Source organism: Oncorhynchus masou, chromosome 31 (assembly GCF_036934945.1).
Source record: "Oncorhynchus masou masou isolate Uvic2021 chromosome 31, UVic_Omas_1.1, whole genome shotgun sequence".
Taxonomy (NCBI): domain Eukaryota; kingdom Metazoa; phylum Chordata; class Actinopteri; order Salmoniformes; family Salmonidae; genus Oncorhynchus; species Oncorhynchus masou.
In genome coordinates this window covers 89,875,620-89,895,671 of record NC_088242.1, presented here as the reverse complement: position 1 = coordinate 89,895,671, position 20,052 = coordinate 89,875,620, and the positions used below count along the sequence as shown (strand labels likewise).

The 20,052-nt window shown below is 44.5% G+C and overlaps 1 protein-coding gene across 1 annotated transcript in view; it reads left to right on the top strand.

The window, feature by feature from the left end:
- Positions 1-8,618: 8,618 nt before the first annotated feature.
- LOC135524730 (alpha-N-acetylgalactosaminide alpha-2,6-sialyltransferase 5-like) overlaps positions 8,619-20,052 on the top strand; it is a 36,643-nt gene continuing 25,209 nt past the window's right edge. Inside the window, exons 1-2 of the mRNA XM_064952505.1 lie at positions 8,619-8,762; positions 9,558-9,737. Coding sequence (XP_064808577.1) covers positions 8,748-8,762; positions 9,558-9,737 — 195 coding nt within the window. The 5' untranslated portion in view covers positions 8,619-8,747. The remainder of the gene's footprint in view (positions 8,763-9,557; positions 9,738-20,052) is intronic.

The following is a 20,052-nucleotide window of genomic DNA, read 5'->3' as shown; positions in this document are numbered from 1 at the left end:
CACTAGGCCTGCTGGGTATTTGTGTGGGCTTGTTTCTTGTTACTCTGTTTGGATGGTGTTATTTTTGTTTGTGTCTTTATTCTCCGGACTATTTTGTCCTGTTGTTTGGACTGAGAACTTGTACACACCCTGTGTGTTGGCGTGACCGTTTTTGTTGCGCCGGTGAAATAAATTGACAAACGACTGAACCCTGCTCTCTGCGCCTGATTCCACCCACCACTCCTAGTTTATCGTAACAGAAGCCCGCACCACCAAAATGGAATCAGCAGGAGCAGTGACCACCCCTCTCCCCACTATAGAAGAGCGCGTCCATCACCACACAGCTGTCCTCCATCGGATCGGTACAGCGATGGACCTGATGATGGAGAGGATGGAAGGATGGGAGAGGAGTGGTCTCCCGATGTCTCCCCCAGCTCCCCCACAGCTGACACCACCTACTCCACCTACGTCGTCCTCTGGGTCCAGCGCACTGCGTCTCTCCCCCCCCGAGGGAGTACGATGGAGCGGCGGCTGGGTGCCATGGATTTTTGCTCCAGCTAGAGCTCTACCTGGCTACTGTGCATCCGGGCTCCCTCGGGTGAGGAGAGTGTGAGTCTCCTCATCTCCTGTTTAACGGGTAGGGCCCTGGATTGGGCCAACGCTGTCTGGAACAATCCGGACTCGGCTCGGGACAACTACCTGGAGTTCACCTGCCGTTTTCGAGCTGTGTTCGACCACCCACCAGAGGGCAAAGCGGCGGGTGAGCGACTGTTCCATCTCAGACAGGAGACGAGGAGTGCGCAGGACTTCGCGTTGGAGTTCAGGACCCTAGCTGCTGGTTCTGTGTGGAATGACAGGGCCCTGATGGACCATTACCGGTGTAGTCCCCGGTTGGACAACCTGCTAGCTGCCAGCGGGCGTTCAGAAGGGGTCCTGTTAATTCCACCTTCCAGCTCTCCCACTCCCACTCCGATGGAGTTGGGAGGAGCTGCATCTAGGGGGACCAGAGGAGGTTCCTGTTCCTATTGTGGACGGAGAGGACACACTTCGGACCGGTGCTGGAGGAGTTCCTCTGGGAGTCGAGCTGGTCGGCGGAACACTCCTCAGCCACTCCAGGTGAGTAAGCACCATACTCACTCAGAGCTCCCTGTTGGTCACATGTTTTTGTTGATTTTTTTCCCTGCGTTTTTCCCCGCTCTTCAGCATAAGGCGCTAGTCGATTCAGGCGCAGCTGGGAGTTTTATGGATCGCGGACTCGCCCGTAAATTGGGTATTCCGTTAGTGCAGATAGACCCACCTGTCCCTGTGCACTCCTTAGATAGCCAACCGTTAGGGTCAGGGCTGGTCAGGGAGGCCACGATTCCGCTGGACATGGTAACGCAGGGGAATCATAGGGAGAAGATCAGTTTCTACCTTATCGATTCACCTGGGTTTCCAGTGGTGTTGGGGGTTCCCTGACTGGCTATTCACAATCCCCTTATTTCCTGGAAACAGGGGGCTCATAAGGGGTGGTCAGATGAGTGTTCAGATAGGTGTATAGGAGTTTCCATCGGTGCCACGATGGTGGAGAGTCCAGACCAGGTTTCCACCGTGCGCATTCCCCCAGAATATGCCGATTTGGCTATCGCTTTTAGTAAGAAGAAAGCGACCAAATTACCACCCCATCGACGGTGGGATTGCGTGATAAACCTCCAGGAGAACACTGCACTTCCCCGGAGTCACGTGTACCCACTGTCACAGGAGGAGACGCTGGCTATGGAGACATATGTCACGGAAGCTCTGAGACAGGGGTACATTCGGCCCTCCATGTCACCCGTCTCCTCGAGTTTCTTTTTTGTGAGGAAAAAGGAGGGAGGTCTGCGTCCGTGATTATCGAGGTCTCAATTCGATCACAGTGGGTTTTAGTTATCCGCTACCTCTCATCGCTACGGCGGTGGAATCATTCCACGGAGCGAGTTTCTTCACAAAACTGGACCTCAGGAGCGCGTATAATCTGGTGCGTATTCGGGGAGGAGACGAGTGGAAAACAGCGTTTAGTACCACATCAGGCCACTATGAGTACCTCATCATGCCGTATGGGTTGAAGAATGCTCCAGCCGTCTTCCAATCCTTTGTAGATGAGATTCACAGGGACTTGCACGGGCAGGGTGTGGTAGTCTATATTGATGACATCTTGATTTATTCTACCACACGCGCCGCGCATGTTTCCCTGGTACGCAAGGTTCTTGGGCGATTACTGGAGCATGACCTCTACGTCAAGGCTGAGAAATGTGTGTTCTCCAAACCAGCCGTTTCCTTCCTGGGTTATCGCATTTCCAGCTCGGCGATGATGATGGAGTGTGACCGTGTTAACGCCGTGCGTAATTGGCCGACTCCGACCACGGTAAAGGAGGTGCAGCGGTTTTTAGGGTTTGCCAATTACTACTGGAGGTTTATCCGGGGTTTTGGCCAAGTAGCGGCGCCCATTACCTCACTGCTAAAGGGGGGGCCGGTGCGTCTGCGGTGGTCAGCAGAGGCTGATGGAGCCTTCAACAAGTTGAAGGCGCTGTTCACTGGGGCTCCCGTGTTGGCGCATCCGGACCCTTCGTTAGCATTCATAGTGGAGGTGGATGCGTCCGAGGCTGGGGTTGGAGCCGTGCTGTCTCAGCGCTCGGGCACGCCACCGAAGCTTCGTCCCTGCGCTTTCTTTTCTAAGAAGCTGGGTCCGGCGGAGCGGAACTATGATGTGTGGGACCGGGAGTTACTAGCTATGGTTAAGGCCCTGAAGGTGTGGAGACACTGGCTAGAGGGGGCTAAACACCCTTTCCTCATCTGGACTGACCACCGTAATCTGGAGTATATTCGAGCAGCGAGGAGACTGAATCCGCGTCAGGCTATGTGGGCCATGTTCTTTACACGTTTTAGATTCACAATCTCTTATAGACCAGGTTCCCTCAACACTAAGGCCGACGCGCTGTCCCGTCTCTATGACACCGAGGACCGGTCGCTCGAACCCACTCCCATCCTTCCAGCCTCTCAGCTGGTGGCCCCAGTAGTATGGGAGGTGGACGCGGACATCGAGCAGGCGTTGAGGGTTGAACCTGCGCCTACACAGTGTCCGACCGGTCGAAGTTACGTACCGCTTGGTGTCCGTGATAAATTGATTCGGTGGGCTCACACACTACCGTCTGCGGGTCATCCGGGGATTGATAGGACAGTGCGGGGTCTTAGGGGGAAATACTGGTGGCCCACCTTAGCTAGGGATGTGAGGCTCTATGTCTCTTCCTGTTCGGTATGTGCTCAGAGTAAGGCTCCTAGGCACCTTCCTAGAGGGAAGTTACAGCCCCTCCCGATTCCACAACGGCCATGGTCCCATTTTTTGCCCGCTTTGAGGACAATACAGTGCCACTGACACGGCTTGCAACGGAAACATGCGGTCTCTCCTTCACTGCAGCCGAGGTGAATAAAACATTTAAACGTGTTAACCCTCGCAAGGCTGCAGGCCCAGACGGCATCCCCAGCCGCGCCCTCAGAGCATGCGCAGACCAGCTGGCTGGTGTGTTTACGGACATATTCAATCAATCCCTATACCAGTCTGCTGTTCCCACATGCTTCAAGAGGGCCACCATTGTTCCTGTTCCCAAGAAAGCTAAGGTAACTGAGCTAAACGACTACCGCCCCGTAGCACTCACTTCCGTCATCATGAAGTGCTTTGAGAGACTAGTCAAGGACCATATCACCTCCACCCTACCTGACACCCTAGACCCACTCCAATTTGCTTACCGCCCAAATAGGTCCACAGACGACGCAATCTCAACCACACTGCACACTGCCCCAACCCATCTGGACAAGAGGAATACCTATGTGAGAATGCTGTTCATCGAATCGGCTCGGCATTTAACACCATAGTACCCTCCAAGCTCGTCATCAAGCTCGAGACACTGGGTCTCGACCCCGCCCTGTGCAACTGGGTACTGGACTTCCTGACGGGCCGCCCCCAGGTAGTGAGGGTCGGCAACAACATCTCCACCCCGCTGATCCTCAACACTGGGGCCCCACAAGGGTGCGTTCTGAGCCCTCTCCTGTACTCCCTGTTCACCCACGACTGCGCGGCAACACACGCCTCCAACTTAATCATCAAGTTTGCGGAAAACTCAACAGTGGTAGGCTTGATTACCAACAACGACGAGACGGCCTACAGGGAGGAGGTGAGGGCCCTCGGAGTGTGGTGTCAGGACAATAAACTCACACTCAACGTCAACAAAACTAAGGAGATGATTGTGGACTTCAGGAAACAGCAGAGGGAACACCCCCCTATCCACATCGATGGAACAGTAGTGGAGAGGGTAGTAAGTTTTAAGTTCCTCGGCATACACATCACAGACAAACTGAATTGGTCCACTCACACAGACAGCATCGTGAAGAAGGCGCAGCAGCGCCTCTTCAACCTCAGGAGGCTGAAGAAATTTGGCTTGTCACCAAAAGCACTCACAAACTTCTACAGATGCACAATCGAGAGCATCCTGGCGGGCTGTATCACTGCCTGGTACGGCAACTGCTCCGCCCACAACCGTAAGGCTCTCCAGAGGGTAGTGAGGTCTGCACAACGTATCACCGGGGGCAAACTACCTGCCCTCCAGGACACCTACACCACCCGATGTTACAGGAAGGCCATAAAGATCATCAAGGACAACACCCACCCGAGCCACTGCCTGTTCACCCCGCTATCATCCAGAAGGCGAGGTCAGTACAGGTGCATCAAAGCTGGGACCGAGAGACTGAAAAACAGCTTCTATCTCAAGGCCATCAGACAGCAACCACTAACATTGAGTGGCTGCTGCCAACACACTGACTCAACTCCAGCCACTTCAATAATGGGAATTGATGTGAAAGGATGTAAAATATATCACTAGCCACTTTAAACAATGCTACCTAATATAATGTTTACATACCCTACATTATTCATCTCATATGTATACGTATATACTGTACTTAATCATCTACTGCATCCTTATGTAATACATGTATCACTAGCCACTTTAACTATGCCACTTTGTTTACATACTCATCTCATATGTATATACTGTACTCGATACCATCTACTGTATCTTGCCTATGCTGCTCTGCACCATCACTCATTCATATCTTTATGTACATATTCTTTATCCCCTTACACTGTGTATAAGAAATTAGTTTTGGAATTGTTAGTTAGATTACTTGTTGGTTATTACTGCATTGTCGGAACTGGAAGCACAAGCATTTCGCTACACTCGCATTAACATCTGCTAACCATGTGTATGTGACAAATAAAATTTGATTTTGATTTGAACTCTCGGTAAATTTCCTTACTGATCTTCCCCCATCTCAGGGGAACACTACCGTTCTGGTCGTTGTGGATCAGTTCTCTAAGTCCTGCCGTCTCCTCCCATTGCCTGGTCTCCCTACGGCCCTGCAGACTGCAGAGGCTCTATTTACCCATGTCTTCCGGCACTATGGGGTTCCGGAGGATATTGTCTCCAATCGGGGAGCCCAGTTCACGTCACGGGTTTGGAAGGCGTTTATGGAGCGTCTGGGGATCTCGGTTAGTCTTACCTCTGGTTATCACCCCGAAAGTAATGGGCAGGTGGAGAGAGTAAACCGGGAAGTGGGTAGGTTTCTGAGGTCGTATTGCCAGGGGCCGGCCAGGAGAATGGGCGAGGTACGTCCCGTGGGCAGAGTTGGCCCAGAACTCACTTCGACATTCATCCACGAATATGTCGCCATTCGAATGCGTACTGGGCTACCAGCCGGTCCTGGCTCCGTGGCATCAGAGTCAGACTGAAGCTCCTGAGGAGGAGGAGTGGGTACAGCGCTCTAGAGAGACCTGGCAGGCAGTCCAGGATTCTCTCAGGCAAGCCAGTGAATGGCAGAAGAGAGACGCTGACCGCCACCGTAGTGAGGCCCCGGTGTTCGCACCAGGGGACAGGGTCTGGCTCTCGACCCGAAACCTGCCCCTCCGCCTGCCCTGCCGGAAGCTGGGGCCGCAGTGTGTGGGGCCATTTAAAGTCCTAAGGAGGATAAACGAGGTGTGTTATAGATTGCAACTTCCTTCTTATTATCGCATTAACCCCTCATTTCATGTGTCTCTCCTCAGGCCGGTGGTAGCTGGTCCCCTACAGGACAGTGAGGTACCGGAGGTCCCTCCACCCCCTCTGGACATCGAGGGATCCCCGGCGTACACAGTACGAGTGATTCTGGACTCGAGACGCCGGGTGAGGGGCCTGCAGTACCTCGTGGACTGGGAGGGGTACGGTCCGGAGCAGAGGTGCTGGGTACCGGGGAGAGACATTTTAGATCCTTCCCTCTTGAGGGATTTCCACCGCCTCCACCTGGATCGCCCCGCGTTGCGTTAGTCCCAAACATAAGACTTTGCATTTAGTCCAAAATGTTTACTCCTTTGCCATCTTTTTTGCAGTATTATTTTAGTGCCTTGTTGCATGCAAGATGCATGTCAATCAAGTCATTATTGTGGAGTCACTACAATGTTGTTGATCCATCCTGAGTTTTCTTTCTCTTCTTTTATTGCTCTGTAATTGTTTTTAAATCACCAATGGCCTCATGGTAACATCCCTGAGCTATTTCATTCCTGTCCTGCAGCTCAGTTCAGAAGGATGACTGTATCTTTGATGTGTCTGGATGGTTGAATATATAATCCACCGCATAATTATTAATTTAACCATGCTTAAAGACTTATTCAATGTCTGATTTGTTATTGTTACCCAAATACCAATCACTATCCTTCTTTATTTTTACCTTTATTTTACTTTGACATTTCAGAGTATTTTGTGTAAATTGTTGACAAAGAAATCTGATTAAATCTATTTTAATCCCACTTTGTAAACGCAATAAAATGTAAACAAACCCAAGCAGTATGAATACTTTTGCAAGGCACTGTATGTGCCCACTGGGCACACACTGATTGAATCAACGTTGTTTCCACATAATTTCCATTAAATTACATTGAACCAACGTGGAATAGACATTGAATTGTTGGCTGTGCCCAGTGAGTCAATTGTTGACTTGTTTTCTGATGTGACAGTGTCCCTGTGGCTTGCCAACAGTTAGCCAGGACCACAGCTTTTCCACAGGAAGAATGGTCAGTATTGTTCACTTCCTGCGGTGACATCTTCTCCATTAACCTCTACCAGTCTCTCTCAGGTCCTATTCATGAGGTTAGTTTTGGGTCATTTTCATGTGCCCTTACACACCCTTTCATCATTAGTCATAGTGGAATGAGTGCAGTGTTAAACCAGTTTGAATTAGCTATGCGTACAACACACTGGAGCTATATCCCTTCCAGACCAAATGTCCTTAGACATATCAAAAGATATTAAATAAAATGAATGCGTGCATGTGAATATAAGACTTTGATTAGCACTAATTACCCTAACCCCATGCCGATTACACTAATTAGGGCAATGATATTATTCAAATGTACATCTATAGGCCAGAGTGAAAAGAGACCAAACAATGACTTGAATTATTCCACACACTTTTATTACTTTAACTTAGGCTGCTTGCATTGTTTTCTATTGATATTTAAAAGGACTTTGTTTGCCAGTGCCACCTCCCTCAAGCTGAAGGACCCTGGATCTTCAAACTTAGGTGAGCCGTTTCAGACTAGAATTCAGCATCCAGCAAATCTGCTCTCCCATGGGGATCTCTGGTCCTCTGCTCTGGTTACCACATTTAGATGAAGAGATGGTAAGAAGGTATGAGGCTATACAAATCCAATGTATTATCATTATTAGTGTATTATCATTTATCTATTCACATTGGGGCTCCCAATGTATTTTGCATGGCAACACTTGGCAGGTGATTGGTAATGTGTACTCTTGTTGAGGCTACTCGCAGACAAGAGGTCAAGGCATTTATGGCACAGGTGGTAGTGCACACACAGGTGGTAGTGCACACACAGGTGGTAGTGCACACACAGGTGGTAGTGCACACACAGGTGGTAGTGCACACACAGGTGGTAGTGCACACACAGGTGGTACCACAGAGTTTCTGGTTCAAGTCCTGCCCATGGTGCTCTCCCTCTACCTTATGCCTTATGGTTACATCATTAAATCAATAATAATAAGAATAGCTAGTGTACAGTACAGTATATTGTACCTATTATTAAATAGTATCCCACAATCTGGTTATTAGGCTATGATATAAAATGAAAAGGAATTAAATAAATATGATTCTACATATTTCCATAGCCTATACATTACATACCCTACACCCATTCAAGTTCATTATTCATCCTTCTTTAAAACCACTTCATTAACTGTAATTAATAGCACATAAACTCTTTGTTAATACTGACATTTTTATTTTACCTTTATTTTAGCAGGGAGTCCCATTGAGATCAAGGTCTATTTTATAAGGGAGCACTGCATACACAATTTCCAAATACAACATAATACAAATATACAAGATTTCAAACACACTCAAGAGAAACAATCACATTCCTCAGTAAAGAGGTCCCCAATCAATAATTTGAATTTAACACACTTAACCCTGCGTTCATTATGACCACGCGGAGGTACCTACAGAGCGCTCTGGATTCTGCGAGAGGGAAGAGAACTGATGTACTGTATCAGCGCTAATCCGCTACATTGAGGCATGCGCTCGTTTCACTGGTAGAAAGTCAGGTATTATTTGGCGCAATAGTAGATGGGCTGCAACGTTTTCAGCAACGTGGATGCTCGGGCATCTAAACCGTGATGTAAAGTGGACAATTTACGGAAGACATCCACAAAATGAAGACACTAGTGGTATGTTTTTTTTTTAAACTCTTGGAAAGAGCGAAGTTAAGGGGAAAATAGACAGACATCTAGCCTACTTCTACAGTATCGTGCTGCTAGTCTTGTCTACTGTACTCTCCTGTTTAAACATGTTCCTCTCTCTCTATAACAATGGGTTGGATGATGGATTTAAAGATTAGAATTTAAAGAGTTCCAGAGCGTACAGCTGTCATTGTTTTTAAATCATAGAGCGCATCTGTTGTTTAGAGTAGGCCTAGTGGATGAGATGAGAAAAATGAAATGTAATCACAGAAAGAAGATATATGCTATTATTTGTCATCGGCACAATCATTTTTCTAAGCTGTTAACAGAGTTTAAAATGTCTCATTTGTCATTATATTGTACAATAGAAATGCAATGAATAAGTCACTAAAGCGGCAATATGTAGCTTTTTGGGGACCCGACAAAATGAACATGGAAATATGAGATGGATCTGTCATTCTCTTTCAAAGCTAGTCTAAGAAGTGGTAGAGCGGTTCTGTGTGCACTATATATATATGCATCCCGTTCTTAAATTGAGTTATTTTTCGGTTTTGTTTAGGCCTAACAGCTTCAAACAGCTGAAAATACAATGTTTTTGGTTATTGAAAATATATTTCACAGCTGTTTAGATGGTACAATGAATCTCTACACTATACATTGACTTGTTTTGTCACATCAACTGAAATTAGGCGAACTAATAGTATACTGCTTTTTTCTTCTCCTTGCAAACCAGTTGAGTACCTCATGATATAGCCTATTTTACCAATTCCCTCCATATTATAGTGCCATGGGGTTATCGGCATTATCGTTATTACCATGGGTACCATTCTTATGGTTGTGTACAACAACAGCTTCACCGACACGTCAGAGTTTCACTCAGAGAAGCCCGGGAAAGCGCAGCCTAAACCACCAAGAGCCCTATCATCAACTCTAGAGGGCTACACTGGACTCATCAATCAACAGGTAAGCAGTAGGCTACACTGGACTCATCAATCAACAGGTAAGCAGTAGGCAACACTGGACTCATCAATCTACAGGTAGGCTACACTGACTATTAGTGCTGGGTGATATGGCCAAAATATCATATCACTATATATATTTATTTTTTAAATTACAGTATTGTGGTATTTGACAGTATTTAATGTTTTTGATAATAATAATAATAATAATAAAAGTTCTAAATATTCTTTATGAGTAGGTCATGACCCAAGGGTGGAAATTATACGTGATTTCAATAGGGCTTTCTCCATTCTGAATGTTTTATGTTGTTCAATCAACTTTCAGCATTTCAATACATTTCTGCATTTCCTGCACCTTTGTTATCATTTCCACACTGTACCCCACAGAGATGCATAATATGGGCAAAACAATCTAGGCTTAGTTAACTGGTGAACTATTGGAATCATGGAAATAGAATGTTTAATCTAATTCTATAGTTATATAGTGGGCAGCACCTTAAATACAATGTTTGACATGACAACGAATGAATAAACCAGGAAGGAATTATTGACAGTGTCGGGGCTAAAGTGTTGGTCAGTGTTACCAGGGAAACCTAATTAGATGTTATATTACATGTTTTCTTACCTCGTGTAGCTAGTTAACATAATCATGCGTCGACTACTCCTCTCTGATTTGGAAGATACCGTCGCGCAAAAAAACATGCTTATCTAGACCTCCACCAGCACTGGTACCAGGCTGTATTAGCTAGATAAATTTGCTCTGACTTAGTACATTTAGCAAGCTAACACATTATTCTAGACAGAACTTGCTAAGAAAAGACAAACAAGCAGACAGTAGTTTTCAGACAGTAAGATACACAAACTAATATTGTCATTATGCAGCAGGAGGAGAAGGAGAAAGTAGACTCAAGTAACAAACGGAGTAAACCATAAAAACGTCCATTACATACGCCTGATTTGCATATCACATTTAGCAAAACAAACATTGAAATACTGTTAAACAAGGTAAAGTAAAAACCCAAACAGGTTCCTGCATCAATAGCGGTACATAATAAAATAAGGTATACTGCCCAGCCCTACTGACTATAATAATGTGGTTTTCTGTAGAAAGAATGTATGGACAACCAATGCTGTCAACAGACAAAGGTTGTTGCATGTATAATTTATTTCAAAGGCTTTGTAGCCTAGATATTTCAACATTTTCGGTATTCAGTAAATCCTTTCTTCCAAAGCACTGTTTACGACATGATCACTAGACTTTTCAATTCCCTGATGCCCTTCGTTGCCACACACACCTTCATACAGTCTGTTTAAGGTTCAATCATTTGGTATTGGTATGTTGGTATTATATTTGTTACGATAAACTAGGAGTGGTGGGTGGAATCAGGCGCAGAGAGCAGGGTTCAGTAGTTTGTCAAATTTATTCACCGGCGCAACAAAAACGGTCACGCCAACACACAGGGCGGGCGTATACAAGTTACCAGCCCAAACAACAGGACCAAAATAGTCCGGAGAATAAAGACTCGAACAAAAACCACCATCCAACAGAGTAACAAGAAACAAGCCCGCATAAATACCCAGCGGGCCTAGTGCCCTTAAATAGCCTACAAACAAACCCTAACACAAAACAGGTGTACCCAATTAACCAATAACCAAAAACAAACGGAAAGGGAATTGATGGCAGCTAATAGGCCGGCGACGACGACGGCCGAGCACCGCCCCAACAGGAAGAGGCACCATCTTCAGCGAGGTTCGTGACACTATTAGGATTCCGATTAGCTGTTGCAAGAGCAGCATCTGCCTCTTCCTGGGGTTCACACAAAACATGAAACATGAATACAGAACATAAATAGACATGAACAGCTCAAGAAGTGAACTACATACATTTAAAACAAACTAAGGTGAGGGCTCATCGATTCCGTGTCTTTTGAGTACAGTTGTAATCTGTGGCCTTACCCAATATGTTGGGCATCAGGCACCTGAGAGGCACATTGATTGCTCTAGTGATGTTGTGCATTTGTAATTCATGCTGCTCCTCCTGATATGTATTCAGTTGTCGTTCAGGTAATACTGGCAGGTCAGCTCACATGAATATGAATAGCCCAGGTACTGTAGGCTACACTTGAAATGGCATATTGCTAAAGCTTTGGGGATTTCCCTTGAGCCAGACTGACTGGGTATAGGCCTTTGAGTAACCGTTTGCAGTATGTTTGAGTGCCATTTCCAAAGCAGTCAATTGGGATGATTGGTAGTCAGATTAATTTGATTAATTTGTCTTGAAAGCAATGCCATTATAACAGTTTGTAGATTATACAGGGTTTGGTTTATGGGCTGTTTAGGGGCAGTCAGTGTACTTTGCTGTATTAAGATCATAGTGTACTTTAGGTCTATCTGTCAAATATACTATGTGTCATTTCTTCAACTATTTTCCTTTTTGATGTACAGGTGGAGTATCTTAATTTGGTTAATGTGTTGTCCCTGAGAATTTTTCTGCACTGCAGGAAATTCAAATGAGCCTTGTGATTTACATAAAGTCACTGAAAAGCTGCAGTTCTCTTTCTTTCTCGCTTAAACGCTAAAGCACAAGAGAGAATAACTGTCCTATTACTGTAGATCCTACTTTGACATTCAAATGTACAAAAATGTATTTTAAATGCAGCCGTACACATCAACAACCATTGTTTTACATAGATGTATAACACAAAATAGATATTGATCTCCATTACGACATACAAGTGTACACCTAAACTATAGCCTATCACAACTAATTTCACATTAGAATAATTACTTTTTTACAATAAAAAACCAAACTGGTCAAATTAAGATCCTACATCTGTACTGTGCACTGTTTTGACCATCAGAATATATTTCAGCTCTTCATTTCAGATGTGAATTACTTACTTTTAGTAGTTGTTATTTGAATTGGGAAACAGATGCATGACAGAACAGAATATATTGTTTTCTTTCTTTATGATAAGTACTTGAGTGTAGTCTAGACAATGTTGTCTCCTATATTACCGCAGTAGTCTCTTCGAGCTTGGCCGTATAGGTCTCGACAGGGATGCCCCATCTTAAAATTCTCTCTGTAGTTTGATACGCTTTCTCCAAATTCATAATTTATGCGTGTGCCTGACATAAAATATTTAATGAGAAAACGTATTTTAAGGAGAAGCATCCTGTGCGTAAAGCTTCAAAAGCTTCCCAAGTAGTCTCATACAAGAGCTAACCTAACCTTTATATCATATACAGTAGCTTTATTCGTATACTAGCCTACTTTTCATTTCTCATGCTCACAGAGCTATGGCGGATAACACTGTGTTGACCTGAAAGTGGATCAAAAGGCTCATGATGTGTTTTGGTAACCGTTCCCTGTAGGAGAAAGCTTTTGCTCCTCTAACTTCACGCTGTGTAACAATAAAGCTGTGTATCGTTCCAAAATATCAAATGAAGCCATTGATAGTGCCTTTCATAACGCTGTCTGATTAAGATGGCATCTGCCCTTTGAACAGACATACACACACACCAGCAGACAGACAGACACACAGACACACAGACACACACACACATACATGCAAACACACACACACACACACACACACACACACACACACACACACACACACACACACACACACACACACACACACACACACACACACACACACACACACACACACACACACACACACAGAGCAGACAGACAAACCCTACCAACCCCATTCCTCAACCCCAGTAAAAGTTCTCAAGTCAGACAAAATGGGGTGCTGCATGGGTTGTTGTTAGTTCCTTTGGATTTTGCTTGTTGTTGTTCCTGGATGAATGAAGATGCATAGCATACTCAAAGTATTGTGCATGTTGGTTCTGTAGCCAGGGACTAACTTACACTACATGACTAAAAGTATGTAGACACCTTCTCTTCTCGTCGAACATCTCCAAAATCATCGGCATTAATATGGAGTTAGGTCCCCCCTTTGCCGCTATAACAGCCTCCACTCTTCTGGGAAGGCTTTCCACTTGATGTTGGAGCATTGCTTCCATTGCATTCAGCCACAAGAGTGTTCCAATTACTAATCCCAAAGGTGTTCAAAGGAGTTGGGGTCAGGGCTCTATGCAGGCCAGTCAAGTCCGACAAACCATTTCTGTATGGACATTGCTTTGTGCACGTGGGCATTGTCATGCTGAAACAGGAAGGGCCTTCCCCAAACTGTTGCCACAAAGTTGGAAGCACAGAATTGTCTAGAATGTCATTTTATGCCGTAGTTTTAAGATTTCCCTGCACTTTAACTAATGGGCCTAGCCCGAATCATGTAAAACAGCCCCAGACCATTATTTATCCTCCACCAAACTTTACAGTTGGCACTATGAATTGGGTCAGGTAGTGTTTTCTGGCATCCGCCAAATCCAGGTTCGTCAGTCGACCTGCGAGATGGTGAAGCATGATTCATCACTCCAGAGAACGCGTTTCCACTGCTCCAGAGTCCACTGTCGGCAAGCTTTTCAAGCAAGCAAGCATCCCAGAAAAGTGCTCAAAATAGCCCACGTTAACATATGTAGCTTAAGAGACAAGGTTCATGAAATTAATAACATGCTAGTAACATATGACATTCATATTCTGACTATCTCTGAAACTCACTTAGACAATACCTTTGATGATACAGTGGTAGCAATACAATTGTATAACAGAATGCCAGTGGTGGAGGTGTTGCTGTTTATATTCAGACCCACTTTCCTGTAAAGATTAGAGAGGATCTCATGTTAAATACTCTTGAAGTAATATGGCTACAGGTTCATCTGCCTCACCTAAAGCCCATTATTGTGGGAAGCTGCTATAAACCTCTAAGTGCTAACAGACAGTATCTGGATAACATGTGTGAAATGCTTGATATGCATGTGATATCAACAGAGAGGTATATTTTCTTGGTGATTGAAATATTGACTGGCTTTCATCAAGCTGCCCACCTAAGAAAAAGCTTAAAACTGTAACCAGTGCCTGCAATCTGGTTCAGGTTATCAGTCAACCTACCAGGGTAGTTACAAACAGCACAGGAAAGAAATCATTAACATGTATTGATCATATCTTTACTAATGCTGCAGAAATGTGCTTGAAAGCAGTATACAGATCCATTGGCTGTAGTGATGTTAATATAGTAGGAAAACCAACATTCTAAAGGCTGGGCCTAATATAGTGTATAAGAGGTCATACAATAAGTTTTGTAGTGATTCCTATGTTGTTGATGTAAATAATATTTGTTGGTTTGTGGTGTGTAATGAGGAGCAAACAGACGTTGCACTTGAATGAAATTGCCACTCCTATTTGCTATAACTTCAATTTAATCCTACTAGAAAGTGTGTGACTTCAGGCCTGGAGGGAAGAGAAAGTCATTCCGCTACCAAAGAATAGTAATGGCTCAAATAGCCGATCAATCAGCCTGTTAACAACCCTTAGTAACATTTTTTAAGAAATGGTGTTTTACCAGATACAGGGATAATTTACAGTAAACAAATTGACAACAGACTTTTAGCACTCTTTTATAGGGAAGGACATTTAACAAGCACAGTACACAAATGACTGAGTGGCTGAGATAAAATGATGATAAAAGATTTTGGGGGCTGTTTTGTTAGACTTCAGTGTGGCTTTTGACATTATCGGTCATAGTTTGCTGCTGGAAAAATGTATGTGTTATAGCTTCACATCCCTTGCTATATTGTGGATAAAGAGTTGCCTGTCTAACATAACACAGAGGGTGTTTTTTAATGGAAGCCTCTCCCACATAATCCAGGTAGAATCTGGAATTCCCCAGGGTAGCTGTCTAGGCCCCTTACTTTTTTCAATCTTTAATAACGACATGGCACTGGCTTTGAGTAAAGCCAGTGTGTCTTTGTATGGGGATGACTCAACACTATGCACGTCAGCTACTACAGCGACTGAAATGACTGCAACACTTAACAAAGAGCTGCAGTTAATTTCAGAATGTGTGGCAAGGAATACATTTGTCCTAAATATTTCAACAATTAAAAGCATTGAATTTGGTACAAATCATTCGCTGAACCCTAACCTCAACTAAATATCGTAATAAATAATGTGGAAATTGAGCAAGTTGAGGTGACTAAACTGCTTGGAGTAATCCTGGATTGTAAACATGGTCGAAACATATTGATACAACAGTAGCTAATATTGGGAGAAGTCTGTCTATAATAAAGTGTCGTCTACATTTACATTTACATTTAAGTCATTTACTGTACCTACTTAATAGCACTATCAACAAGGCAGGTCCTACATGCCCTAGTTTTGTCGCACTGTTCAGTTGTGTGGTCAGGTGCCACAAAGAGGGACTTAGGAAAATTGCAATTGGCTCAGAACAGAGCAGCACGGCTGGCCCTTGGATGTACACAGAGAGCTAACATTAATAATATGCATGTTAATCTCTCCTGGCTCAAAGTGGAGAGATTGACTTCATCACTACTTGTAATTTACATGTTGAAAGCACCAAGCTGTCTGTTTAAACGACTAGCATATAGCTCAGACACTAATGCATACCCCACAAGACATTCCACCAGAGGTCTCTTCACAGTCCCCAAGTCCAGAACAGAATATGGGAGGCGAACAAAACTGCATACAGTAGAGCCATGACTACATGGAACTCTATTCCTCATCAGGTAACTGATGCAAGCAGTAGAATCAGATTTAAAAAACAGATAAAAATACACATAATGGAACAATGGGGACTGTGAAGCAACACAAACATGCACACACACACACACACACACACACACACACACACACACACACACACACACACACACACACACACACACACACACACACACACACACACACACACACACACACACGTAATAACATACGCACTATACACACACTTACACATGGATTTTGTGTTATAGATATGTGGTAGTGGATGAGGGGCCTGAGGGCACACACTTAGTGTGTTGTGAAATCTGTTATGAATATATTGTAATGTTTGTCACGCCCTGGTCTAAGTATTTTGTGTTTTTCTTCATTTATTTGGTCAGGCCAGGGTGTGGCATGGGTTTTTGTATGTGGTGTGTTTTGTATTGGGATTGTAGTTTAGTGGGGTGTTCTAGATAAGTCTATGGCTGTCTGAAGTGGTTCTCAATCAGAGGCAGGTGTTTATCGTTGTCTCTGATTGGGAACCATATTTAGGCAGCCATATTCTTTGAGTGTGTCGTGGGTGATTGTCCTTATGTCCTTAGTGTCCTTTTGTCTGTCGTGTATTAGTTTGCACCAGTATTAGGCTGTTTCCGTTTTCGTTACGTTCTTTGTTTTTGTAGTGTTTGTATTTTGATTCATGTTTCTTCAGTTTATTAAACATGGATCGCAATCTACACGCCGCATTTTGGTCCGACTCTTCATCACACATAGAAAGCCGTAACAATGTTTTTACAATTGTATAACTGCCTTCATTTTTCCGGACCCCAGGAAGAGTAGCTGCTGCCTTGGGGATCCATAGTGAATAACAAATACAAGTACACCACTCCAGCCGACGATTGGCATTGCGCATGGTGATCTTAGACTTGTATGCGGCTGCTCTGCCATGGAAACCCATTTCATGAAGCTCCTGTTGAACAGTTATTGTGCTGAAGTTGCTTCTTGAGGCAGTTTGGAACTCGGTAGTGAGTATTGCAACCGAGTAAATAATTTATTTTGGTGCTCCGCGCTTCAGAACTCGGCGGTTCTGTGAGTTTGTGTTCTCTACCATTTTGTGGCCACTTCCTACCACTTTGAGCAGTTGTTTCTCCTAGACGTTTCCACTTAACAATAACAGCACTTACATATGACCGGGGCAGCTCTAGCAGGGCAGGAATTTGATGAAACTGACTTGTTGGAAAGGTGGCATCTTATGACGGTGCCACATTGAAAGTAACTGAGCTCTTCAGTAAGGCATTCTACTGACAATGTTTTATCTATGGAGATTGCATGTCGGTGGGCTCGATTTTTATAAATCTGTCAGCAATGGGTTTGGTTGAAATAGCCGAATCCACTAATTTGAAGGGGTACTCCATATACTTTTGTAAATACTGTATAGTGTTTCAGAATGCAGAAAAGATAGGTCTCTTCTGCCTGTCTTCCTGCTCCCTCAGGGTGTGAGTGATACAGGAGTAGTGAGCCACGGCATGTGAAAGGACTCTGTGTCTCTCAGGTGGCTCCAGACAAGGAGAGGCTACAAAGGACAGGAGTTGAGAACAGGAAAAAATCAGGAGCTGTGTCTGGAGATGTTCTGTTCACGGTTGAATGGTTACAAGCTTCAGAGAGTTTTGGCTGCTATTGTACTGTACATGTGCAGCACAACTAAGTCTTCTTTTCTTCCAGCTTCCCAAACTTTTCCAGAAAATCCGAAGCAATTTAAAGTCCACTCCCAGCCAAGAGCTAGAATGTGATGATGAAATAATTGAGTAACTTGGACTAAACAGGATAGAAATAAGTTTTTACTTTGTGTTATATTTGGTCTAAATCCAAGAAAAGACAGCACAGTGAGTACATCTAGTTGTTGTTCTCATTCTCCCCATATCATGATATTGTGTCTGACACACATGTGGGATCTTCATTTGAGCCAGTTTACTACAGCAGGAAAAGAATCCTGCAGCAACAGGACATGTGAATTGTTATGTGGATTATTTTTTATCAATATTTTTGTACGGGTTGATACATTTTTCATAAGGGAAAATCAAGTCGGAAATTTCAACGTGGAAATTACAAACTTCAGAAGCCTTTTTTATACCTCAAATACCCTACAAGTTTTATATTTCCTGCATTGAAGGAAAGTTATCCTGCAAAAGGGTGATCAAATTAAGATGCAACATCTGTATTCATTATGTATTGAAAAAATCTTCCCTTTTGTTGTCCTCTGCCATCCTATTGACTGCTGGCAGTATAGCTGCATGATGTATACTGTACTTCATCAATCGTGGACTGCCTTATCTCAGAGTCTGTTCTCCCCCTGTGGGGACTCTCACCTTTAGCTCTGTACTGTAGCTTCCATTAGATCCAGAAAATTATTATCTGGACTCAGAGCCTTTGAGCCTGGTATCAATCACTATCTGGACTCAGAGCCTTTGAGCCTGGTATAAATCTCCAGACCCACCCAGAGACGGTTGGAATCGGCCTATGCTGCAGGGCTCCTTGATCACACACATACACACTCGTGTGGTGTACACAACCCCACAACCAACCCCAATACAGCCCCAGCTGCGTGAGAGATCTCTTTCAACCTGAGGACAGAGTTATACAGTATTTACTGAAGGAGTCTATTTATGACTCCTTAACTTATGTGCATACCTTCTTTCATTCTGGGTGGTGGATCTGTGAGCTTGGTGGTGGTGGTGGTAGTAGTGGTAGTGTTGGTGGCGGTAGTAGTGGTGGTGGGGGTGGTGGTGGTAGTGGTGGTGGTGGATCTGTGAGCTAGGTGGTGGTGGTTGTGGTTGTGGTTGTGATGGTAGATCTGTGAGCTAGGTGGTGGTGGTTGTAGTGGTGGTTGTGGTTGTAGTGGTGGTGGTGGTGGTGGTTGTGATGGTGTTGGATATGTGAGCTAGGTGGTGGTGGTGGTTGTGGTTGTAGTGGTAGTGGTGGTGGTGGTTGTGATGGTGTTGGATATGTGAGCTAGGTGGTGGTGGTGGTTGTGGTTGTGGTTGTGATGGTGTTGGATATGTGAGCTAGGTGGTGGTGGTGGTTGTGGTTGTTGTGGTGGTTGTGATGGTGTTGGATATGTGAGCTAGGTGGTGGTGGTGGTTGTGTTTGTAGTGGTGGTGGTGGTTGTGGTTGTGGTGGTGATGGTTGTGGTTGTGATGGTGTTGGATATGTGAGCTAGGTGATGGTGGTGGTGGTTGTAGTGGTGGTGGTGGTGGTTGTGGTTGTGGTTGTGATGGTGTTGGATATGTGAGCTAGGTGGTGGTGGTGGTGGTTGTGGTTGTAGTGGTGGTGGTTGTGATGGTGGTGGTTGTGGTTGTAGTGGTGGTGGTTGTGGTTGTAGTGGTGGTGGTGGTGGTTGTGGTTGTAGTGGTGGTGGTTGTGGTTGTAGTGGTGGTGGTGGTGGTGGTTGTGGTTGTGATGGTGTTGGATATGTGAGCTCTAGCTTCTTCATGTCTGCTCCTGGAGGCTGATAAAGGCCACATATATTTTAATATTTGTTTCAGTAGTCCAAAATACATCATACGGGTATGATTTCTGTAGTTTGAAAGTTATATATCTTGATAACTCAATTGATGATAAGCAAAACATTTTGGGACTGAAATGAAACAAATACCAAAAGATTGTTTTTGGGTTGAGTTTTCCTTTAATCATG